The sequence below is a fragment of the Glycine max genome, chromosome 3 (genome assembly GCF_000004515.6).
Source record: "Glycine max cultivar Williams 82 chromosome 3, Glycine_max_v4.0, whole genome shotgun sequence".
Lineage (NCBI taxonomy): Eukaryota > Viridiplantae > Streptophyta > Magnoliopsida > Fabales > Fabaceae > Glycine > Glycine max.
In genome coordinates this window covers 2,630,839-2,657,526 of record NC_016090.4, presented here as the reverse complement: position 1 = coordinate 2,657,526, position 26,688 = coordinate 2,630,839, and the positions used below count along the sequence as shown (strand labels likewise).

The 26,688-nt window shown below is 28.8% G+C and overlaps 2 protein-coding genes and 1 non-coding gene across 3 annotated transcripts; 1 reads left to right on the top strand and 2 right to left on the bottom strand.

The window, feature by feature from the left end:
* Positions 1-6,032: 6,032 nt before the first annotated feature.
* On the bottom strand, positions 6,033-11,018 carry LOC102668669 (uncharacterized). Its single transcript, XR_005890870.1, has 6 exons — positions 10,365-11,018; positions 8,630-10,071; positions 7,862-8,013; positions 7,664-7,740; positions 6,344-6,456; positions 6,033-6,220 (listed from the first exon to the last, which is right to left on the bottom strand). It is a non-coding gene; the product is annotated as an uncharacterized protein (transcript).
* A 9,899-nt stretch (positions 11,019-20,917) lies between these two features.
* On the top strand, positions 20,918-22,086 carry LOC100788442 (ruBisCO-associated protein). Its single transcript, XM_003521690.5, has one exon. It carries the CDS (start codon positions 20,982-20,984, stop codon positions 21,849-21,851), a length of 870 nt encoding a protein of 289 aa, XP_003521738.1. The 5' UTR covers positions 20,918-20,981; the 3' UTR covers positions 21,852-22,086.
* A 3,190-nt stretch (positions 22,087-25,276) lies between these two features.
* On the bottom strand, positions 25,277-26,447 carry LOC100785788 (ruBisCO-associated protein). The gene has a single exon (XM_006576343.4). It carries the CDS (start codon positions 26,381-26,383, stop codon positions 25,514-25,516), a length of 870 nt encoding a protein of 289 aa, XP_006576406.1. The 5' UTR covers positions 26,384-26,447; the 3' UTR covers positions 25,277-25,513.
* Between the last annotated feature and the right edge of the window lie 241 nt (positions 26,448-26,688).

Here is a 26,688-nt window from a genome sequence, read left to right as displayed (position 1 = left end):
TAATTAATAGTACTTACAAACTATATATTGAACCTAAAATATCATCATTTGATATTTATGATGAGAGTAGTTGTGGAATAATCCATATACAATTATCTAAGTTATGTTAAATAAGGGCAAATGTGTAACAAATAATTAATTATGTCAATCCCTTATATCATAAATGTAGTTTCCATTTCATGATATTTTTTTGTCTTATTATAATTATCGTGTAAATATAAAAAATGAAATCTCAAAATAACTTTTTTTTTCTTTTTTCCACTTAATTATATCTCTTATAACATTAATAATGAACAATAAAATCTATAAATAAATAAAGATGATATAAGGTTAATTTTATAAATTGTTATTCTTTTTTTCTATTTATTAATTTTTGTGTTTGTAAAATAACTTAAGAAGATAAATTTTTTTAGTGTGAAGGGAGTAACAATTTTTGTTTGTTTATCAAGAGAAGAACAAATTAGTTATGCAAACAAAATTTCTTTTGTTTAATTAAGTTAATATGTGAAGCAATAAGTATCATAAAATACTAATTTGCAAGTCCTCATTATAATAATATTACATTAATTATTTTTTTATGTTTTTCAAAAATTAAAATGTTTTCATGTTTATATTATAATTTCTATTTTTATATATTAACATAAAATAATGTCTAGATATTTTTTACATTTATATTTTTTATATTTCACATTTTTTTCTTTAAATGTAATGACTAATATTCTTAGAAATGATGAGTAACACACATTAGATATTTATTTCCTGATATAATTTATAGTTCACATATATTTATATATAAGCTTGTACATTCTAAGAAATACTTGCTAGTTTACATAAAACACAAAGTTAATTAGTTCTCACCTCCCATTATAAAACTTTCCACTTAAAGAAGTTTTTTTTTTTTTTATCATAGTCAAAAATGTTAGAGTCAGTCACAATTCTTTAATTCGCAGGAATTATTTGATCGCCATTTTTTCTTCTTCAAAGTTAATTAGTGGATGCATCATGCACGGCTACGTGTTGAGCATTAATTTGTACAAGACATGGCCAGCATTTGTTTGTAGAGGAGATGCAGGGGATACATAGTCGGTTTTGAAAATTATACAAATATACACCGGGTTCTTTTTCCCTTCATCAATCTTAGATCTGTTTGCATTATAAATCCTTTTTTTATTCTTATGACTTTATTGGTCTAGTTTGTTGCACACATAAACATGGGAATGGGATCATGTTTGTTAATTTTTTTCCCCAGTTGTTATTGCGTGTTACTTAATTAAATTATGAAAGTGAGAATGATTGGAAAAGAATACACGGAATATGATATGAAGAGTTTAAAGAAACTCTCAATATTCATTTATTCAATTATTTTTAAGAACGTTAATATATGGTGACTTTTTATCTTTTGCTACTAATCACAAAAAAAAAAGATATCAAAAAGTATAGTATTATTTATGAAATTGAGCGAACTCATACAATTTGTAAACATATGGGCTAAAACGTGGGTGAATAACATCACTAATCATGATTATTTCAATTTTATATTTTACATATCTATTATCTATTATGTTCTATAAATATTTTCAAAAAATTGATGTTGTCATTGATTAGTTACCATTGGTTTTTAAAAACTGATTTGTCAAATAAGTAGATAACATCAATTTTTAAATAAAACTTATGTTAGTTCTTTTATAATATTTCTAAACCTCCAGAGCTGATTCACTTTGAAACTCTCTCATTATCTTGAACTTTCACTCTTTGGTGGTTGTCACTCTCGTATTCTTAGGGGCTCGTGTAATACTTGAAAAAATAACAATATTCAGTAACTATGGCTTTCAGAAACAACAATTATAATTTAATTGTAGCAATATAATTAGCAAGAAATGAAACAATCATAAAATTTAAGAGCAAAAGAACAAGAAAATCTTTTCGGGTAATTTTTATGAACACTTGGAGTACGATAAAAAGAAGTAAAATAACAAAGAATAAAAGAGTTAGGGTTGACTTCACTAAACCACCTCCTCATGCTAACATAGATCACTAATCTAGTTCAATGTCCAATTATAATCATCAACTCACAAAAATACTCAAACCCCAATCCCTCAAATGAAAGAATCTAAGCCCCTTGACCAAACTATCAATCTCTTGACTAATCTACTTAAGTGACTCGCATAAAGAACAAGAGTTAAAAGATGACTAACAAGATTTATTCTATGTCTAGACACCAAACCCATTAGGTGTTCCTCTTTATTTCTAAATTCAAAAGCATTTTCCATTGACATTTCAAAATACAACATCAAGAAAAGGGTGATCAAGCCAAAGCAAGCATTAATGCATAGAGGAGAAAACTTAATAATGAACATTAAACATAGATTAAATAGGGTCAAATGCATTGCATGTTTCTGCATAATTGCCATAACACTTAGCCTAGTATGTCGCACTAAGCCTGTATGTAGAATAAAATTATTGTAAGTGATTGCACACTGAGCATGAGGTACATCAAGCTCAGGAGCTTTTTGAAAATTGCAGAAAAGCCCGAGTGATTGAGAAGATATACTTAAGACCCACTGCAAATTTGATGGTAGTAAGGTGGGAACCTCCTCCTCTAGGGACTTTAAAATGCAATATTGGCGCTACTTTTGTCGAAGAGGAAAACTCTTCTAAGTTCGTTGTTTTATCAGGGAGGATAGAGGTCAATTTGTCATGACTTTATCTCGATCACAGTTTCCTGTTTAAACTGTTCATTCACGAAAGGAAGCTCCTAGCCATGTTGGTAGCCTTACAATGGCTCAAAGATCTGGAGATTTCTTATATCATTATTGAATCCGATTGCCTTCAAGTGGAGAATGAAGTATATAAATATCGCTAAGATAAATCAAAATATGTTGCGATCTTATCCAACTATTGTACTATGCTACTTGATTTACCAAACTTTTGTGTTTGTTTTGTAGGGAGACAAGCAAACTCGGTGACTCAGTCTCTTGATCGAGCTCTGAATTCTCAAGTTGATCCCCGTAATTTTAGTAATGTTCCAAATTGTATTGCTGATTTTTTTCGTATGGAAATAATATAAAAAATATAATATAATAAAAAGTTGCAATTATCTATAGTATTAATTAACGTTAATGTAGAGGATCCATTTGTGTTTCACTACTGCTACTAGAAAATTTCAAAATTCAGTCATTAAATAAAATGACTCCTACCCCGTCACCTCCATCCAACATAATCACTAGCATTGTGATGTTTCAGTTAACTAATTGATTGAATATTTTATTTTATTTAGAATACCAAGTATAAGTACAACTTAATGTCTAAAATTTATATGTAAAATTATGAGGTGAGATTTTTCTTTTCTCTTCTTCTCTCAATGAATTATGTAAAAAATATGAAAATGATATTTTTAAGAAGACTGGTAACAAAATTTATACTTAATTTGTCGAGATGAACATTTTTCTTAAAGATAGAAATAACATATAAAATAAAATAAAATATTAAATTTATTTTTAAAGAAAGTAAGAAAATCTATAGTTAATTTACCGGTTTCAACTAAAGTTAGAAATTATATATTCAAATATAAAATATTAATGTGACTTTTTTCTGGTCTTAACCTTCCAATTCATTAGAGAAAAATAAGTTTTGACTAATCTGGAGTTCAATTGAGGGTAAAAAAAGTCTAATCGAAAATTATTTCCGTTGAAATGAAATATTATCCTAAAGATGATTATTTCAAAATCAAATAACAAAATTTATACTTAATTTAAGGGGAGTAACTTTTTTACTAAAGATTATTGCCAAAGATAGAAATTATATATAAAATAAAAAAGAAGAAAGTGATTTTTTAAAAGAAAATAAAAAACTATATTTAATTACCAAGGAGTAAATTTTTTCCTATTTAATACATATTTAATTACAAAACTAAGAGAAATTTGAATCAATGAAATTATGATACTATAAATGTTTTTTCATTTTTTCTTTTAGCTTAACTAGTTTTTTGAATACTTTGTGTTATTTATTATAGAGAATATGAATAAAATATAATGAATTAGAATTGTGTAAATAATTTTTTTTCTTTCTTGGCTATTATCTTATGACCTAACTAATTTATTGAATATCTGATTTTATTTAACATAGAAAGTATAAATAAAATTAATATCTAAAATGAAATTATAGGCAAATGATGTATTTCTTATTTATTATCTTCTTACTCGTATAAGTTTTTTTTTTACTTAACTAATTTTTTTGAATACTTTGTTTTACTTAATATGGAGAATACAGATAAAATATTTTTTTTTTTACAGAAGAATGAGAATAAAATATAACTAATGAGATTAATGGAAATGTTTTTTTGGTTTATTTCTTGCTTATTTTCTTTTCACTTAACTAATTCATTGAATATTTTATTTTATTTAAAATGCCATGTATAAGTCAAATTAATATCTAGAATTTATATGTAAAATTATGAGGTGGAGTTTTTCTTTTCTCTTCTTCTCCTAGTAAATTATGTAAAAATATGAAAATGATATTTTTAAGACAAGTAATAAATCTATACTTAATTTGTGGATATAAACATTTTTCTTAAAGATAGAAACAACATATAGAATTAAAAATATGAAATTTATGCTTAAAGCAAGTAATGGGTATAATTTGAATTTGAGATAAACATAAACATGGGAATGGAGATCACGTTTGTTAGTTTTTTTTTCCCAGTTGTTATTGCCTGGTACTTAATTAAATTGTGAAAGTGAAAATGATTGAAGAAGAATACACGGGATACGATATGAAGAGTTTAAAAAAACTCTCAATATTCATTTATTCAATTATCTTTAAGAATGTTAATATATGGTGGCTTTTTATCTTTTGTTACTAATCACAAAAAAAAAGAGATATAAAAAAGTATAGTATTATTTATGAAATTGAGCAAACTCATGCAATTTGTAAACATATGGGCTAAAACACGGGTGAATAATATCACTAATCACGCTTATTTTGATTTTATATTTTACATATCTATTATCTATTATGTTCTATAAATATTTCCCAAATGTTAATGTTGTTAGTAATTACTTAACATCAGTTTTAAACTGATTTTAGTTCATTTTTAATATTTCTAAATTTTTGGCGCTGACTCACTTTGAAACACTCTCATTATCTCCAACTTTTACTCTTTCGTTGTTGTCACTCTCATATTCTTAGGGACTCGCGTAATACTAAAAAAACCAATATTCACTAACTATGGCTTCCAGAAACAGCAATTATAATTTGATTGTAACAATATAAATAGCAAGAAATGAAACAATCATAAAATTCAAGAGCAAAGGAATAAGAAAATCTTTTTTCGGTAATTTTTACAAACACTTGGAGTACGATAAAAAGAAGTAAAATAACAAAGAATAAAAGAGTTAGGGCTAACTTCCCTAAACCACCTCCTTATGCTACATAGGTCACTAATCTAGTTCAATGCCCAATCATAATAATCAATTCACAAGTCACTAATCTAGTTCAATGCTCAAACCTCAATCCCTCAGATGAAAGAATCTAAGTCCCTTGACCAAAATATCAATCCCTTGACTAATCTACCTAAGTGACTTGCATAAAGAACAAGAGTTAAAAGATGACTAACAAGATTTGTTTTATCTCTAGACAGAAAACCCATTAGGTGTTCCTCTTTATTTCTATGTTCAAAAGCATTTTCCATTGACAATTCAAAACACAACATCAAGAAAAGGGTGATCAAGTCAAAGCAAGCATTCATCACTACTAGAAAAAAGACAATCTACATCGATTATATGAGACCTTCTCAGCATTCAACGACGGTCACAACTACAAGATTGATGTAGAATGTTAAACATTTCTACATCGATCATGTCAGAACTGATGTAGAAATGCAATTTGTTTTTTTTTGCTGTATGGAGCCTTTACATCCCCAAAAATGAAACTAGCTCAACTTCAAACTTGCACAGAGCAGGCATGAGAAACTTTGTATATTAAAATAAATAAAAATTATGCTAATAAATTGGACAACAATAATTGAGAAAAAATTTAAAAATTAATTTGCATACTCAAGAATACGTTGTCAATACAAATAAGCCTAACCAATTCAAACTACTGCAGCTATAAAAAGCATACCTAGACTTCTAGCCTAAACATTCTCATACAAAAATGGAATCACAGTGGTCTGAAGACTCTGGTAGCCATTCGGTTCAGGGGTTGCAATATAATCCTTCACCTAAAACAAAACAAACCAAATATTCCACACCAGTCAATGAAAATTTATGTCTCTTAAAATTCAAATTGTGATTGGAATCCATATATGTATGAATGGAAAACTATATGTATGAATGATTACTACCTTTAGATTTGAGGACAAAGAGAGTGCCTGCATCTCTTCGGTGTTGTTGAGAAGCATTTTGGTTCTCTGTATCATGTACTCTTGTTGAGGTTGGAAGCAGCGTACTCATTTCTCTATAGGCGCACATGTGATTTCAAGGGCATAAACAAATGATCAGAAGAATAAGTGAATGCTAAACGACATAAGTGTTGAATGGTGGACACTAAATAGAGCATAGTCGATTTGTGAACCTCAAAGTTTATGTTGCAATTAAAAATTAATACATTATGAAAGTAGATAAAAATAAATACATTATTAAAGCCTGTAAGATGGCTTAAATACTAAAGAACTAAATAGACGAACAAGAAATTAGAGATAAGAAAGGGATAATAAAACTATGAATTATATATACTACTTTTGATTTGTGAACAAGGAGCACTTGCATCAGCATTTTTTTGGTGGTGTTGTTGCCAAGCATTTTCGTTCTCTTCTTCATGTAATCTTGTTGAGGTTGGAATAACTCAAGGCCAAACAATATAATTATTTTGAATGGTGAAATTTATAAAAGGAGTAGTGATATGTGAACAATTTATTGTTCAAAAATAATTTATCAGTATTCTTATCTTACTCTATTCGATCCCCTATTCTTATTATAAGCAACTGGTTATTTATTTTTATTTTTATCTTTGTTAATTTATTTTATATCTCTCTTTATATCAAGTAATTAAATCTAAATATTTATGTCATTTTATATTTATTAACTAGCTTATTGGCTAATATTATTAAATATTTTTATTCAATCAACTAGCTAGCTTATAAATTTTTATTATTTCAGCTCTTATGAGTTTCAACTAATTTATAAGTTTAATTTTCAACTAACTTGTAAATTTGTTTTGACAAATACTCTCGTATCAACTATTCTTTGTTTTTATCTCTGTATGACCTAGAGAGAAAGTAACTACCAATATTTATTGTTAAAAAATAGAGTGGAGTGAATTTATAAGCAGCTATATAATGTTGTAGTAATATTTTAAAAACAAATAATAATTATAACTAAGCTTCCCTGTGTTTAGTTACTAGTAGCGTCCATGTTATCACTCTAATTGGTATATTGGACAGAGTTAGCAAAATACATAAACAGTAAAATAAATCATAGTCAGATAACATCAGTCCAACAACCATAAAACTAAATATATCACCCTTCATAGACCATATTTTAACAGTATTTAGTTTTCAAAATTTTCAACTTATGAGAGAATGTTTAGTTATAAAACTGTTTAGTTATTAACCAGGACAAAATGAGGGATGGTGCAGAAATCATAAACAGGTACAGAGAACTACCTAGATACAAATTCCATTGGTCTAACTCAGGCTCTTTGTTGACATTTTTTAAGGTAGCTAGCCGATCCTCAACAAATCTGGTTAAGATTAACTGGAGTTAATTTATTGTGAATTATCTTAACAAGCAAGAGCAGAATTTTATTAATTTCAAGAGCTATAACCAGAATTCCATTATTTATAGCTAAAGCAGTATCTTACTGCAATGTTAGTCCTTGAGCTGTTGCATCTTTTTGGTGAAATGTTTGATTCCATGAAGGCCCTTGAGCTGTTGCAAAGCTACAATTACAGCTGATCCAACCATGAATCCAATAAGGATTGCCTTTGATAGAAAATCAATGATAAATCCTAGCCTGCAATCATTTGAGACTTTACCTTATATTTCACTTGAGACCCTTTTTCTTTTGTCATTTTCCAAATGAAAAATTGAAGGTTAACCTCTTAAACTATTCATTTAATTTCTATGGTTGTCTCAATTTTAAGTTTCTTAGTCTCTATGCATAAGAGTCAGATTATTTAAAATTAAAAATTTACTTTTTATGCAAAAACAGATTCAGCAAACATACTGAAAAAGTAAAAAAAAAAAAAACTGTTTATTTTATTAAAGAAATGTTTTTCTCAAGAAATAAGTTTAAACAAATTATCATACAGTAACGGTAAGATTTAGCCTCTGTACAATTTTTTTTCCAGTTTATCAGTGGTGGAAAGTTCTTGGAGCAGTTTTATACTGCAAAAAAATTCATGTTAGTGAGAGGGACCAAACTTAGGTAAAAATAAATGTGTAAAGTCTTTCAATTTTCTAGTCTGATATTAGTTACTAGGACCAAAACTTGGTAAACAAAAATATATATGTAAAGACTAAAACTTATCATTTTCTAGTATCTAGACTAAAACTTAAAATTAAAATAACTATAGAGGCTAAGTATATAGTTTAACTAAAAATGGAAATGCTAATAAGGAATTAATTACCTTAGAATTCCAAGAGCGGCTTGAAAGATCCCAGCAAAGAATGTTGAAGTTAAAGCTAATTGAAGAAAAAGATCAGGTTGTTCACTGGGAGACACTTCCTCTGTGAGCATGAGAGCTACAATTTCCAACATACCTGCATTTTCTCAAAGATAAAGAAGCTACAATTTCCGACAAACCTGCATTTACTCATGAGAGCTATTAATTTGATATATGTTAAAATATAAATTTACAAACTTCAACTTTATAGATACAAAATATTTTAGGAATTAATAACGGGACACATTGAGATTAACTAAATTTAAAGAATAGTATTAAAAAATAAAAAAATAAAAAGACAAGTAAAGTACATCGTACACTTTTTTGGTATCTCCCAATTCAGCACTATATTCCTACCATTTGAAAGGATATATAACGGGAAAAGGAACATAGAATCAAGCAAACACGTAATGGAAAAAATCACTGGACATATATAAACAACAGATAGTAATGGAAAAAAAACTTTAAGTAGAATTCACCATTCAGCATGTAATAATGGTTCTTTTATTTTATTTTTTTACATTTTAATTAATCAATAATAGCATGATGGAACAAAAATATGTAATATAATATCAAAATAGTAACAATGCACAAGAGCAATTTCTATCACTGAGTCTCCATGAGTGACCAGCACTCTGTCTCTGTATCAAATGCCCATACTATACAAAATTATAATCAGAACAATTTGACAACAATAAGCATGACAGAACTATGTAGAGAACATGAATTGAACCTGAAATTCTGTCACTTCCTGCTGAAATTCTGCAGGCACAAATTACAAAATCAATTATATGAATAAGCCAGAGAGACAGTGTGGATGCAAAACAAACATTAAACAAATGAATAGTGCCCACAACATAAAGTCATAAACAGGATGCAAAGCTTTATACATGACATGCCTAATTTTTTTATTCATTCAGAATTCCATATAAAAATTTAAATGATTAGAATAGCACACCTTCATATGTTTCTTGATGCATCTGAACTTCATACGTACTCAAACCCACATCCCCAGAAACTCCCATATCATCATTACCATCAACTAATTGGAATTCCATATAGATGTAGCCTTATAGAACTTGTACAGAATTAACAGATTGATATAATTATGAAGCTTGAACTTTTTGTCTTTAATAAAAGATTAGTAATTTTCATACAAAGGAGTATGAAACTGATAACAATGATACTCAAATCTGAAGTTTAAATGGAAGTACATTAAGAAAATTATCACAAATCATGGATTAAACAATATATAGAGCAAAAAAAAATTATTTGATACAAGTCATGTCCTGAAAGTCGAAACCCAAACAATACCAGAAATTCTTACAAGTTGACCAATGTTCAAAGCTTTAACCTCCCTGATTGTAGAGGGTCGTCCTTTTGAAGATGCTTTAATATAAAGCTCACTGCAATACACTCACAAGGTCAGATTATGACTGCCACATAAAAGCTATGGCACAAACACCATTCCGTGTCACACATTTTTTTACCATCACATAATACTAATGCCCATCGTGAACCAATTTTCTGCAATTACAGTTACACAACCCCTAAAAATTGAATGAAAAGGAAGAAACAGAAAGAAAAACCTAAAGAATTGAAGAGAGAGAGAAACCTAACCCTAAGTGGAAGTGAAAACTTGGAAAATAGAGAGAGAGAGAGAGAGAGAGAGAGAGAGAGAGAGAGTGAGTGAGGTTACCGCTTCATGGTCTTCTTCACTCTGTGTCGCACGTCCTCGACAGGCTTCTTCTCTGACAATACCACAACGGCAAAAGAAATTGACGGCCCCCTACGTCCTTCTCTGGCAACACCATGGCGACACAGTGAGGGTTCTTCTCTAGAGCGTTCCCTTCTCCAGGGTGTGTTTCTTGATTTTCTTTCTCCGAAAAGAACTGCATCCTTCTCTGCCGTTCTCCTCAGGAGCATCCCATTTCTCGAAGCTTTTTAGCTTTAGGTTCATCGTGTTGTTGTTGTGAATTAATGAAAGAGAAAATAAATAAAATAATTAAAAATGACCTTTGGGATCAAAGACGGTTTTTATAATGAACAATAAACATAGATTAAATAGGGTCAAATGCATTGCACTGTTGTTTCTGCATAATTGTCTGCACACTTAGCCTAGCATGTCGCACGAAGCCTATATGTAAAGTAGAATTGTTGTAAGTGATTGCGCGCTGAGCCTAAGGTACATCAAGCTTAGGAGTTTTTTGACAATTGGAGAAAAGTTCGAGTGATTGAGAAGGCATACTTAAGACCCACTGCAAATCTGATGGTAGTAAGGTGGGAACCTCCTCCTCTAGGGACTTTAAAATGCAATATTGGTGTTGCTTTTGTCAAAGAGGAAAATTCTTTTAAGTTGGTTGTGTTTATCAGGGATGATAGAGGTCAATTTGTCATGGCTTTATCTCACACTTCCCCGTTTAAACTGTTGATTCATGAAAGGAAGGCCCTAGCCATGTTGGTAGCCTTACAATGGCTCAAAGATTTGGAGATTGATGATATCATTATTGAATCTGATTGCCTTCAAGTGGAGAATGAAGTATATAACTGTCGCTCAGATAAATCGAAATATGGTGTGATCTTATCGAACTGTCGTATTATGCTACGTGATTTACAAAACTTTTGGGTTTGTTTTGTAGGGAGACAAGCGAACTCGGTGACTCACTCTCTTGATCGAGCTCTGAATTCTCAAGTTGATCCCCATTATTTTAGACATGTTCCAAATTGTATTGCTGATTTTTTTCGTATTGAAATAATATAAGTCAGTTGTCATAAAAATTAGAATATAATAAAAAGTTACAATTATCTATAGTAGTAATTAACATCATTGCAGAGGATCCATTTGTGTTTCACTACTGTTACTAGAGAATTTCAAAATTCATTCATTAAATAAAACTGACTCCTACCCCCTCACCTCCATCCAACATAATCACTAGCATTGTGATGTTTCAGGTAGAATAAGAATAAAATATAGCTACTGAGATTAATGCAAATGTTTTTTTGGTTTATTTCCTTCTTATTGTCTTTTCACTTAACTAATTCAATGAATATTATATTTTATTTAAAATACCAAGTATAACTACAACTTAATGTCTAAAATTTATATGTAAAATTATGAGGTGAGATTTTTCTTTCCTCTTCTTCTCCCGGTGAATTATTTAAAAAATATGAAAATGATATTTTTAAGATGACAAGTAACAAAATTTATACTTAATTTGTCGAGATGAAATTTTTTCTTAAAGATAGAAATAACATATAAAATAAAAAAAAAATATTAAATTTATTTTAAAAGCAAGTAAGAAAATCTATACTTAATTTACTGAAAGGAATATTTCAACTAAAGTTAGAAATTATATATTCAAATATAAAGTATTAATTTAACTTTTTTCTGGTATTAATCCTCCAATTCATAAGAGGAAATGAGTCTTGACTAATCTGGAGTTCAACTGAGGGTAAATAAAGTCTGATCAGAAATTATTTTTGAACTCAAATACTATCCTAATATAAAGATGATCATTTTAAAACCAAATAAAAAAATTTATATTTAATTTAAGGGGAGTAACTTTTTTACTAAAGATAAAAAATAAATATAAAATATAAAGATGATTCTTAAAAGCAAGTAAGAATATCATTACTTAATATATGAGAATAAATTTTTTGTCAAAGATAGAAATTATATATAAAATAAAAAAGAAGAAAAATATTTTTTTAAAGAAAAAAACTATATTTAATTACCGAGGAGTAAATTTTTTTCTATTTAATTACAAAACTAAGAAATTTGAATCAATTAAATTATGATACTATAAATTTTTTTTTTTAGCTTAACTAATTTGTTGAATACATTGTGTTATTTATTATAGAGAATATGAATAAAATATAATGAATGAGAATTGTGTAAATAATTTTTTTTCTTTCTTGCTTACTATCTTATCACTTAACTAATTTATTGAATATCTGATTTTATTTAACATAGAAAGTATAAATAAAATTAGTAGCTAAAATCAAATTATAGGCAAATGATGTATTTCTTATTTATTATATTCTTACTCATATAAGGTTTTTTTAACTTAACTATTTTTTTTAATACTTTGTTTTACTTAATGTGGAGAATACAAATAAAATATTTTTTTACGGAAGAATATGAATAAAATATAACTAATGAGATTAATGGAAATATTTGTTTGGTTTATTTCTTGCTTATTTTCTTTTCACTTAACTAATTCATTGAATATTTTATTTTATTTAAAATATCAAGTATAAGTCAAATTAATGTCTAGAATTTATAAGTAAAATTATGAGGTTGAGTTTTTCTTTTCTCTTCTTCTCCCAGTAAATTATGTAAAAATATGAAATTTATATTTAAAGCCAATGAGAAAATTTATACTTAATTTACGGACAGAAATATGTCAACTATAGATACAATTTTCATAATGCGGAATATGAAATACATCCTCAACAATCAGCTTAACTTTGGTCTTCAATTGGTAAAGTATATTACTCATGTATTAGTACTTCAATTATTCAAAATAGTTTTACACATATTGAATTGTTATTTTGCATTTTTGGAGTATAAGCACAAATTTTGTAAAACAAGTTAATACAACAATTGCATTTGTATGTAATTTGTGCAAAGAAGCTTAAATTCAAGGTAATATATTAAATATCAGAAGAAATAACAACAAGTAAATTCAAGGTAAAGTATATTGAATTAATGTCTAGAATTTATAAGTAAAATTATGAGGTTGAGTTTTTCTTTTCTCTTCTTCTCCCAGTAAATTATGTAAAAATATGAAATTTATATTTAAAGCCAATGAGAAAATTTATACTTAATTTACGGACAGAAATATGTCAACTATAGATACAATTTTCATAATGCGGAATATGAAATACATCCTCAACAATCAGCTTAACTTTGGTCTTCAATTGGTAAAGTATATTACTCATGTATTAGTACTTCAATTATTCAAAATAGTTTTACACATATTGAATTGTTATTCAAAAAAACTATATTTAATTACTGAGGAGTAAATTTTTTCCTATTTAATACATATATAATTCCATAACTAAGAGAAATTTGAATCAATGAAATTATGATAATATAAATGGTTTTTTAGCTTAAATAATTTTTTAATTACTTTGTGTTATTTATTATAGAGAATATGAATAAAATATAATGAATGAGAATTGTGTAAATAATTATTTTTCTTTCTTGCTTAGTATCTTATCACTTAACTAATTTATTGAATATCTGATTTTATTTAACATAAAAGTATAAATAAAATTAACATCTAAAATTAACTTATTTCTTGCTTATTTTCTTTTCACTTAACTAATTCATTGAATATTTTATTTTATTTAAAATATCAAGTATAAGTCAAATTAATGTCTAGAATTTATAAGTAAAATTATGAGGTTGAGTTTTTCTTTTCTCTTCTTCTCCCAGTAAATTATGTAAAAATATGAAATTTATATTTAAAGCCAATGAGAAAATTTATACTTAATTTACGGACAGAAATATGTCAACTATAGATACAATTTTCATAATGCGGAATATGAAATACATCCTCAACAATCAGCTTAACTTTGGTCTTCAATTGGTAAAGTATATTACTCATGTATTAGTACTTCAATTATTCAAAATAGTTTTACACATATTGAATTGTTATTTTGCATTTTTGGAGTATAAGCACAAATTTTGTAAAACAAGTTAATACAACAATTGCATTTGTATGTAATTTGTGCAAAGAAGCTTAAATTCAAGGTAATATATTAAATATCAGAAGAAATAACAACAAGATCATGGTACCTATAGTCCATGCAACATTTCTGGTGTTGAAAGCTCAAGAAAATGTGCAGTATCAACAAACTCAATCTCCTCAGTCCTCTTGGGAACACCCTTTTTAAACAAATAAAGTTTAAAAGAAGAAATGTTATTCTATATCACTGTAACACAATAATATCGAAGAAGCATGTTTTGATGTAGGATTAGTAGTCTCAACTGTAACCTAGCAATACAATGTAAAATTAGTTTTTCTTTAAATTCAATCATATAATAATTACAATTTGTAATAATTTACAATAGATCAGTTTGCATGTGCATTGCACGGGCTCTAATACTAGTATGTATATATATATATATATATATGAGTGTGTGTGTTTTTATTTATCTATTATTATTGGAGAAACAACATAATTTGATTTTTTTTTATTTTGACGATATTGTAAATGTATGAAATATTTTTTATGATTTTATTCATAAATATTTTAAAAAAATATGAGTGTATTTTTATTTTTTATTTTTATACTATATAGTTTTTCCTATAAGTTACAAGTGTCTATTTGTTCTAAGAAACATTCTTTCCCGTCTACTTCTAGAAATACACATGCACAATATTTTCATAGATTATAAAATTCACTAAGTAAAAGACTAATAAAGTTAAAATTGTGATAATAGTATTAAAATTATTATTATTATAATTTTTAAACAAATTAATAGAATTAAACACTCAAATGTTCATATTTGAGCATGTAATTACTATAATCATAGAATAAATAAAAAATTTCTGAAAAAATTATTGGAAAGGAAATAAAAATAATAATTGTGACTTTTTTATTTGTAGGAATCAAAGACATTTATCAGGAGGTTTACAACATGTATCTTACTCAACCACTTATAAATTATTTTAAAACATGTGTGAAAATCAAATGTGACATTTAATTAAATAATCTTCACGATAAAGTTGACATTTAATTAAATAGAAAAATAGGAAATAAATAGATGAAAAAGTAATTAATGTAAATGAGTAAACGAATAACTACATCCTAAAAAGAAACGAGTGCTTGGCTTCTTGGCTACATAAACAAGAAAGATGAAGTTTGAGAAAATGAAGTGTGGAAGGAGAAGGACGAGAAAGGGGTATACATAGAGTTTGGGCCTATGAAGGCTCAAATATTGCAATTATTCCCAAACATTGGATCATGTGAGATCAATGGTCTAGAAAAAAAGCGTCGCTTCATGTCCTAAACTTACAACGATCATAATTATACCTGCAAAATGAAGCAACACATCCTAACACGCCGCCAGATACAACACGTGAGACATCTAGAGAAAATCAAGCACCTTTGAGTACAACAATCATAAGAAGGGATGAAAACCTTTTGGCATAAGACAATTACATCAAGATTCTTCATTTTCTTAAGGACTTATTGGCTTAGGGAGCAAGGTACCATATGGACGAGTACCCTTTGATGAATGATTGGTCCTACAAAAGACCAAATGGTCATTAGTACCCGCTAATACATAACACACTCTAAAATACTAGAGAAAAGAATATGCTTTGTATGATATTGGCTAATAGTAATCTAATTTGTCCTCTTAATGAATTGAGGATTAGAGGGCATGTGTATTGTATGGACGAATACCCTTCGATCATATTGAAGACTGAGTGGACTTTATCCCTTTATAGGGCTGAATAGACGTCGACTTTCTTAATACATATATACTTGTCATTTTTGTGAAGATTAAAGAATATAGTTTATGTTAACATAATCCAATCAATATTATCAAGGACTTACTATCGTGTAATTTCATATTAACATTCCCTTAATTAAAAAGGCAATGTCCATGGACCATATGACCCATAAATATGTGTACATAAAGGGTTAGATTTTGAAGATAACCCACACTATAACAAAATATGCATTCAACATCGCCAATTTAATATCGGTTACAAGAAAAATTGATGTTAAATTATATGCGGTGACATTTTTGTAAATACCTGAAGCTTCTTAACATCGATTTTCGAAAACCAATGTTACTACCAAAAACTTAACATCGGTTTTTTGAAAACTAATGTTGCTAGTACAATTTTAGCATCGATTTTTTGAAAACCGATGTTGTTAGTAATTAGCTAACATCGGTTTTGAAAACCGATTTGTCAAATTAGTATATAACATTGATTTTTAGATAAAACTGATGTTACTTAATTTTTTCTAATATTTCTAAACCTCTGGCACTAACCCATTTTCGAACCCTCTCATTCTCTCGAACCTTCACTCTTTTGTTGTTGCCATTCTTGTATTCACACGGACTTGCGTAATACTCGAAAAAATAGATATATTGATTAATTATGGCTTTCAGAAACAACAATTAGAATTTGATTGTAACAATATAAATAGCAAGAAATGAAATAAACATAAAGTTCAAGAGAAAAAGAACAAGAAACTCTTTTTGGGAAACTTTTAAAAACACTTGGAGTGCGATAAAAAGAAGTAAAATAACAATGAATAAAAAAAGAGTTAGGGTTGATTTCACTAAACCACCTCCTCATGCTAACAAAGGTCACTAATCTAGTTCAAAGCCCAATTATAATCATCAACTCACAAAAATACTCAAACCCTGGTCCCTCGGATGGAAAGAATCTAAGTCCCTTGATCAAACTATCAATCCCTTGACTAATCCACCCAAATGACAAGCTTTGTTCTATCTCTAGACACAAAACACATTAAGTGTTCCTCTTTATTTCTAAATTCAAAAACATTTTCCACTGACAATTCAAACCACAACATCAAGAAAAGGGTGGTCAAGCCAAAGCAAACATTAATGCATAGAGGATAACACTCAATAATGAAAAATAAACATAGATTAATAATCAAAATGTAAACATCTGGATGGATTCAACTACATCAACCCATAAAATGGGTAAACCTAACTACAAGAAGAAAATAGATAATGAGAAATGGTAGGAAAGCCATGGAGGGTAAGGGAGAGCTTTGCACCTGCAACCTCAAACCCTAAATAGTCCCCCAACCAATTATCTACCTTTTATTTGCATCCTTGGAGCTTAAATAGGGTCAAATGGGTCTCATGAAAGGAAGGCCCTAGCCATGTTGGTAGCCTTACAATGCTCAAAGATCTGGGATTGATGATATCATTATTGAATCTGATTGCCTTCAAGTGGAGAATGGAGTGTATAACTATCACTTAGGTAAATTAGAATATGGTGAGATCTTATGAAACTATCTGACTATGCTACATGATCTACCAAACTTTTGAGATTGTTTTGTCAGGAGACAAGTGAACTCGGTGACTCACTGTCTTGCTTGAGCTCTAAATTCTCCTGTTGATCCCCGTTATTTTAGTCATGTTCCAAATTATATTGTTGATTTTTTTTCGTATGGAAATAATATAAGTCAATTGTCATAAAAAGTTAGAATTATCCATAGTAGTAATTAATGTCATTGCAGAGGATCCATTTGTGTTTCGTTAATGCTACTAGACAATTTCAAAATTCAGTCATTAAATAAAATGACTCCTATCCCCTCACCCCCATCCAACATAATCACTAGCATTGTGATGTTTCATGTAGATGAAAACACACTCTTGGATTTATAACTCAGTGTAGTGTGTTTGGATTGACCTCAAAATCATGGTTTATTATGGTGAGGTGTGTCAAATTTGTTTTTGACAAAAATTTTGCATGTTTGATTATCTTAGTTGAATCTTTTGATGAAAAATTATGGTGGAGTTGAAGCAAGTAACTTTGACTTCTACCAAAAATGAATTTTAGTGAATTTTTGCCTAATTTACCCTACCCTCTCATCAATACACTCATGCATATGTTTGTTATTTATTGATTTTAAAAATATAATTATATATATGTAAATTGAAAGTCTTGCTATATTTGTTTAATTTTGAATGCATTTTGTCTATTTTAGATAAACTTATGTTTGATGCCTATGTCGAGCTAACACTTTTATTATCTATTTTATTCAATTTAATTTTTTTATAAGAGATGTGGTTCTATTTCAAAAGTTAGCATATTATACACATATTGTCTTAATTTTAATTATGTCTATTTAATTTTAATTATATATATATATATATAACTAATTATAATAGAAAATTGAGTGTACATAGTCATTAAAATCCATTTTGGTCTAAAGACTCGACTAATAAATAATAAGAGTCTACTGCATATAAAAATAATAACAAAATACATATAAATTATATTAAATAGCATACCAATTAAACATTTAAAAAACTTGCTCAACGTGGGTTGGGTCACCGATCTTAACAAAACCCAATCAAGTCAACGTTGATGGATTTGAGTAGCATGAATGGTCATTCAAATTACCTAATTCATTAAGATTAATAAAAATGATTAATTTAGTTGATAATATATTTATTGATGCATATATACAATAATCGAAAGCAAATGAAGCACAAAGAGATACAATATATTTTATTGATGAGACAAATACTACTAGAAAACATAGTTTTCACATCGGTGGAAAACCACATTTTACATCGGTGATCAACCGATGTTGAATAGGATGTTGTTGAAAGTTAGAAGTTTCAACATCGGTCCCCAAACCACCGTTGTAGAAAGACAACGTTTTCTACAACAGTGCTTTCCTGACCACCGATGTAGACATTAGACCTTCTACATCGGTGTTATCTTAGTGAACGATGTAAAATAGCGCATTTCCACATTGGTGCTCAGTTAAGGAACAATGTAGAAATTAGACCTTCTACATCGATGTTATCTTAGTGAACGATGTAAAATAGTGTTTTTCCACATCGGTGCTCAGTTAATAAACGATGTAGAAATTAAACATTTTACATCGGTGTTATCTTAGTGAACGATGTAAAATATTGTTTTTTCACATCAGTGTTCAGTTAAGAAATGATGTTAAATATTTAATAACCTGTAATTAAAAATTGATTTATTAATGGTCATTTTTTATATTTTTAATATTATCAATATTGCTAATAATCAATAAATCAATATTTATAATTACAATATTATCAATACTATAATTAATATTAATGATAAAATTTATTTAATAAATAATATTTAAATGATAGATTAAATAAAAATAAGAGGTTTAAGTATTATTTATATTTAATCTATCATTTAAATATTAATTATTAAATTAAAATTTAATATTAATTACAATAGAATTTCATGTCATTCACCATATACCAATTGATATATTTTCAGTAAATTGCTAGCTACTTACTTGAATATTAATATAATATTCAGGATCATCAATGTACTCTCGCAGCTTTAAATGAAAAGAAAAAGAAAAGTAATTAGGTAAAAGTAAAACTATTTAGTGGACAAAGGACAATGCTGTTCTAATTACAACATTGGAACCAAGTGGACAAAGGAGCAATCAGAGTCCAACCTGCACCAAATAGTTCACACATGAATCTAAGCACACATCTTGTGATTCAAGCCTTCAATGTAAGAATCACAGGCATAAGTTTCCAAGCCTATAAATCACAGGCAAATAGTTCACACATCAATCTAAACACACATCTTGATGTTGAAGTATCAGAGATAAAAGCAGCAGAGTATTATGTCATGATGTACAAATTATACCCATGTATATGTTTATCTATAATTAACCCAAATTATACCCATTAATTATTGTGCTGCAAACTAGAACAAAAAATCGTAAGAATAAAAAACAAGTTAAAAAGGATATATAATGCAAGCATATGTAGATTGAGAAAGAAGAAAAAGAAAACAGTATATTTGTATATTTTTCAAAACCGAACAGCTAGCTAAAGGTTGGAAATAAAATTTAGAGTAAAGTATACAAATACTTACTGAGATTTCGTTAAACTTCTCTTGATACTCCTTATTTTAATTGTTTTTTATTAATATAAATTTCTTAATTTTTCCTATATTAAACATGTTTAATTTTATTATTTATTTATATTTAGTTAGGATTAATTTGACTTGTTGGTTCAGTTTAAAGCCAAGATACATAAAAATATATATATATAAAGCCATTATGAACCATCAAATTTTCAGCCAAAGAAAAATTAAAGTTGACCAACCTGCAGGTCTAGTTTCACATAAAAATCAAAGGCATACGTCACTTTGTTTGCGCAATGTGAAAACAAAGGCATATATGTCACTTTGGATCCCATGCATATGCTAAAAGTTGTTTCTTCATAAACATCGATCCATAACTTGTGGATCCCATGTATTTTCTTATTCTTTAATTTTTCGAAATGATTATTATTATTCTTATTTAATATAGTAAGACCTGAATCAGATGATTTAATTAAGAAGACTTTGATTAATTAAAATGTTTATCCAAAGAAGGTTAGTTACATGTTCACACACATAAAACAATAATTAACTAGAAATATTGTAGTATGATTTAACAGATATTTAAAAATTTGATCCAATCATCTATATAAGAGGAAGGAGTGGTGTCCGATATAATCACACCAACCAAAGCCACAAAAGAAAAGCAATAGCAATAGCAGTAGCAACAGCCCATATAAAATATAATGGCAGAAACCTGCGACTCCAACAATAAAGTGATCCGTGAATACCATCATGATGCTTCCTTTATGTCAAGGTGTGACATCTTTACTGATGTTACCGAGTACCAACTGTGTCTGGCATATGCCGGAGAATCTGGTAAAGGAAACTTCGAACCTAAGTGGGACACAGACAATGTCACTCCCCACCTTATCGAGCAGTTCAAGCTAAATTGTGCTGCCTCGAATCTGCCAGTCAAAGTGTTTGTCAGCATCGGAGGAGATGACCCCTTCAAAGTTGCTGCTGGTGGTGCCGATGATTGGGTTCTCAATGCCACAACCACACTCCACCACATGATCAACGAGTACCACATCGATGGAATCGATGTTAACTACACCACAATCCTGTGCAACAAAAAATTGTTTGTTAACTGCTTTAAGGATCTCATAAGGGGCCTAAGGGAAGCTCTATGCACCACTGGGTTTGAGGCTTCCTTAGCTCCAGATGCTGCCACCAATGAGGCTTTCTACTTGCCCTTGTACCGATCTATTGATACTTCTTGGATTGGAACTGTTGTGTTTCAGTGCTTCGTTGATTTCGAACCTAAAGATCCTAACAGATCAGTTGAAATCTTGGTGCGCCAGGTTGAGAAGATAGTGGAAGAGTATGATTATTATGACTCTAAGATCTTGCTTGGCTACAGCGCCATTAAGGAGGATTGGAATAAAGTTTCACCACCCCTCTTCTTTCTTGCTCTCAATCGCCTAGTGCATTCTTGGCCTAGGGTTAAGGGCGCATCTGTCAAGGTTCTTAGTGACACCTATGCCTTCATTCCCCCAACGTGGATCCCTAAACTCCTGTCTTTGGCCGTCTCCGATCCTGGAAAATATCCTTAATTGAAGATCCATAATTATTAAGTTCTATCTATGCATTCATGGCTCTAGCCATTCTATATATGGAATAAGACCCATGCTATATCTATTAATTGTATGTGTGTGTTCCTTCTGCCTATGTCTATATATGTTGTGCGTGCATTTGAAATAACAATGCATGGCATGCATATTTGTGGTGTGTTAATGCCTACGTGCATCTTTCTCTCATCAATAAAATATATTGTATCTCTTTGTGCTTCATTTGCTTTCGATTATTGTATATATGCATCAATAAAATATATCCACATTCAATAAAATTATATTGCATTGCCTATAAAAAAAAATAGATAGAAAAAGTAATTGGTCAATTGATGGATATTTGATTAAACAAATTTAAAAATTAATCAAGCGAACTTAATTAGTATAAATAGACCATTAAACTTAAGCAAACTAGTAAATTAAAGAATAAGAAAATACATGGGATCCACAAGTTATGGATCGATGTTTATGAAGAAACAACTTTTAGCATATACCAAATCAGAAATGTTATTTGGGCTGATAACTTCTAATTTTATTCTCTTTCACACTTGTAGTCTTGGAATTTTCTAGTCGATTTTAATTTAATTAAAGTCTTACTAATAAATAAGAATGTATTGTCTTCGATCACTCTTCACATTGCGCAAACAAAGTGACATATGCCTTTCTTGCATACTTAAATAAAATGCATAGAGACAATTGGTGCAATTATTTCCAGGTCGAGGTACGTGGCAAATTGGACAGCGCATAAGCTAGAATGTGAAACTAGACCAGGTTGGTCAACTTTAATTTTTCGTTGGCTGAAAATTTGATGGTTCATAATAGCTTTATATATATATATATTATTTTTTATGTATCTTGACTTTAAACTGAACCAACAAGTCAAATTAATCCTAACTAGATATAAATAAATAATAAAATTAAACATGTTTAATATAGGAAATCTTAACAAATTTATATATATATTTTTAAAAAAATTATTAAAATAAGGAGTATCAAGAGAAATTTAACGAAATCTCAGTAAGTGCCTGTATACTTTACTCTAAATTTTATTTCCAACCTTTAGCTAGCTGTTCGATTTTGAAAAATATACAAATACACTGTTTTCTTTTTCTTCTTTCTCAATCTACATATGCTTGCATTATATATCCTTTTTAACTTTTTATTCTTACGATTTTTTGGTCTAGTTTGCAGCACAATAATTAATGGGTATAATTTGGGTTAATTAGAGATAAACATATACATGGGGTCAAGTGTTTCTTTTCCCAATTTTTTGCGTGGTAATTAAATTGTGAAAGTGGAAATAATTGAGAAAAAAATACACGGAATATAATGCGAAGAGTTTAAAGAAATTCTCAATATCCACTTATTCAATTTATTTTGAAGAACCTTAATCTATAGCTTTTTTATCTTTTGTTACTAATCACAACAATAAGAGATATAAAAAACTATAGTATTATTTGTAAAATTGAGCAAACTCATACAATTTGCAAACATGGGCTAAAACTTAGGTCAATAACACTAATTAATAGTTCTAGTTCTGCATATCAATTATCATTGCCATATTTTTTTTTCTTCCGGAGTTTTAATTTATGTATGAAATCCACAGAATAAATTTGTGAGTTGTCATTGTGGTAAATTAATCTACATGACTAAAGAACCGAAAGTGTTCGTTTGGACTATTCTTTCTAAAATTAACATTTAAGAAATATTTTTTTTGTTTTACCAAATTAATACCTAAAACTTTTTAAAATTAAATAACGGTTATTAACACTTTCTTATTTATTTGAAATATAGATTTGACTTCTACCCAAATAATAACAAAATTCATATTAAAGGGTTTTGGTCAATTCAAGTACATGAATTATTCCATCTGATAGAGACTCCTATGAATAAGTACTAAAAATAATATATGGAAAAATATTTTTTAAAATAAATTTAAAGAAAATTGAAATATAAAAAAAATTATGTTTAACTTGTTTTATTCTATAGTGTTAATTGGATGATCCATTAAATTTGAAAATGAGAATAGATAGATTGTTATCTATTTATTTAATTTTTTAATTCATCCAATCCTATCCAAGTGATTTTTTGATAAATATTTTTTATTCTTTTAATACGATTCCTTATAATCATCTTAGAATGTGTGTTATAAAAAACAATTTTTAAGATGCTTATGTCGAGTTAATACTTTTATTATCTATTTCATTCAATTTAATTATTTTTATAAGAGATGTTGTTCTATTTCAAAAGTTAGCATATTATACACATATTGTCTTAATTTTAATTATGTCTATTTAATTTTAATTATATATATATATATAACTAATTATAATAGAAAATTGAGTGTACATAGACATTAAAATCCATTTTGGTCATTACACCCTCAAAATCAATTTTCATTCAAAGAATCTAAACAATATTTTTTTAATTTTTTTTTCTGATATCAGACATGAAAAGATGATTTAAGAATGTCTAAATCATGATTTTAACTCAATATCATTGATTATAACTTAAATACATTTTTATTTTTGTAAGTTTGTATTTTTTTTTAAATTTTGATCTTTGTGAAAAAATTATTCATATTTAGTTTTGGTAAGTTTGTGTTTTTTCAATTTTGTTCCTTGTAATTTTTTTTTAATTTTTAGTCCCTGTAAATTTGTAATTTTACAATATAATTTTGGTCATTGTAATTAAGCATGAACTTATGCAGTTTACAAATGAATAAATTAAAATATTAAAGGGACTAAAATTGAAAAAACATAAACTTACAATATAAGGACTAAAAATAAACAAAAAATTTATAAGAATTAAAATTAAAAATAACAACTTTCGGGGACTAAAAACATATTTAAACCTATTAAGATCATATAATATTTTGAAAGATTGCAAGTATATTAATTTTTAATATATTTCTTATTCAAATTTTACTAAAGGTGAATTATAATTTATTATTTTATTTTAGGAGAAGTATAATTGTTGGTAAATTGAGAGGGATAAAACATCGAGAGAGATCTTCACTAATGGGTGGTCATGAGCTCATCCCATAAGTAAACTTGACACTAAGGTTATCAAACTCGATCGAGTCTGCATAAACTCGTGAAAGTTCTAAAAATTCGACTAATGAATTTGACTCGTAAACTCATAAGAATCTACTTCATATAAAAATAATAACAAAATACATATAAATTATATTAAATAGCATATCAATTAAACATTTAAAAAGCTTCCTCAACCTGGGCTGGGTCACCGATCTTAACCAAACCCAATGTGGTCAACGTTGGTGGATTTGAGCAGCATGAATTGTAATTCAAATACTAACTCAAATTGGTTTAGACACTGATTCAGGATCAATCCAGTCTGAGTTGATTCTACAACTTTGCTTCATAGTAATAGGCCCATGCACATATTTATGAAGCACAAAGACATATAATATATTTTATTGATGAGACAAAGATGCACGTAGGCATTAACACAGCACAAATATGCATGCCATGCATTGTTTTTTCAAATGCACGCACAACATATATAGATATAGGCAGAAGGAACACACACATACAATTAATAGATATAGCATGGGTCTTATTCCATATATAGAATGGCTAGAGCCATGAATGCATAGATAGAACTTAATAATTATGGATCTTCAATTAAGGATATTTTCCAGGATCGGAGACGGCCAAAGACAGGAGTTTAGGGATCCACGTTGGGGGAATGAAGGCATAGGTGTCACTAAGAACCTTGACAGATGCGCCCTTAACCCTAGGCCAAGAATGCACTAGGCGATTGAGAGCAAGAAAGAAGAGGGGTGGTGAAACTTTATTCCAATCCTCCTTAATGGCGCTGTAGCCAAGCAAGATCTTAGAGTCATAATAATCATACTCTTCCACTATCTTCTCAACCTGGCGCACCAAGATTTCAACTGATCTGTTAGGATCTTTAGGTTCGAAATCAACGAAGCACTGAAACACAACAGTTCCAATCCAAGAAGTATCAATAGATCGGTACAAGGGCAAGTAGAAAGCCTCATTGGTGGCAGCATCTGGAGCTAAGGAAGCCTCAAACCCAGTGGTGCATAGAGCTTCCCTTAGGCCCCTTATGAGATCCTTAAAGCAGTTAACAAACAATTTTTTGTTGCACAGGATTGTGGTGTAGTTAACATCGATTCCATCGATGTGGTACTCGTTGATCATGTGGTGGAGTGTGGTTGTGGCATTGAGAACCCAATCATCGGCACCACCAGCAGCAACTTTGAAGGGGTCATCTCCTCCGATGCTGACAAACACTTTGACTGGCAGATTCGAGGCAGCACAATTTAGCTTGAACTGCTCGATAAGGTGGGGAGTGACATTGTCTGTGTCCCACTTAGGTTCGAAGTTTCCTTTACCAGATTCTCCGGCATATGCCAGACACAGTTGGTACTCGGTAACATCAGTAAAGATGTCACACCTTGACATAAAGGAAGCATCATGATGGTATTCACGGATCACTTTATTGTTGGAGTCGCAGGTTTCTGCCATTATATTTTATATGGGCTGTTGCTACTGCTATTGCTATTGCTTTTCTTTTGTGGCTTTGGTTGGTGTGATTATATCGGACACCACTCCTTCCTCTTATATAGATGATTGGATCAAATTTTTAAATATCTGTTAAATCATACTACAATATTTCTAGTTAATTATTGTTTTATGTGTGTGAACATGTAACTAACCTTCTTTGGATAAACATTTTAATTAATCAAAGTCTTCTTAATTAAATCATCTTATTCAGGTCTTACTATATTAAATACATGGGATCCACAAGTTATGGATCGATGTTTATGAAG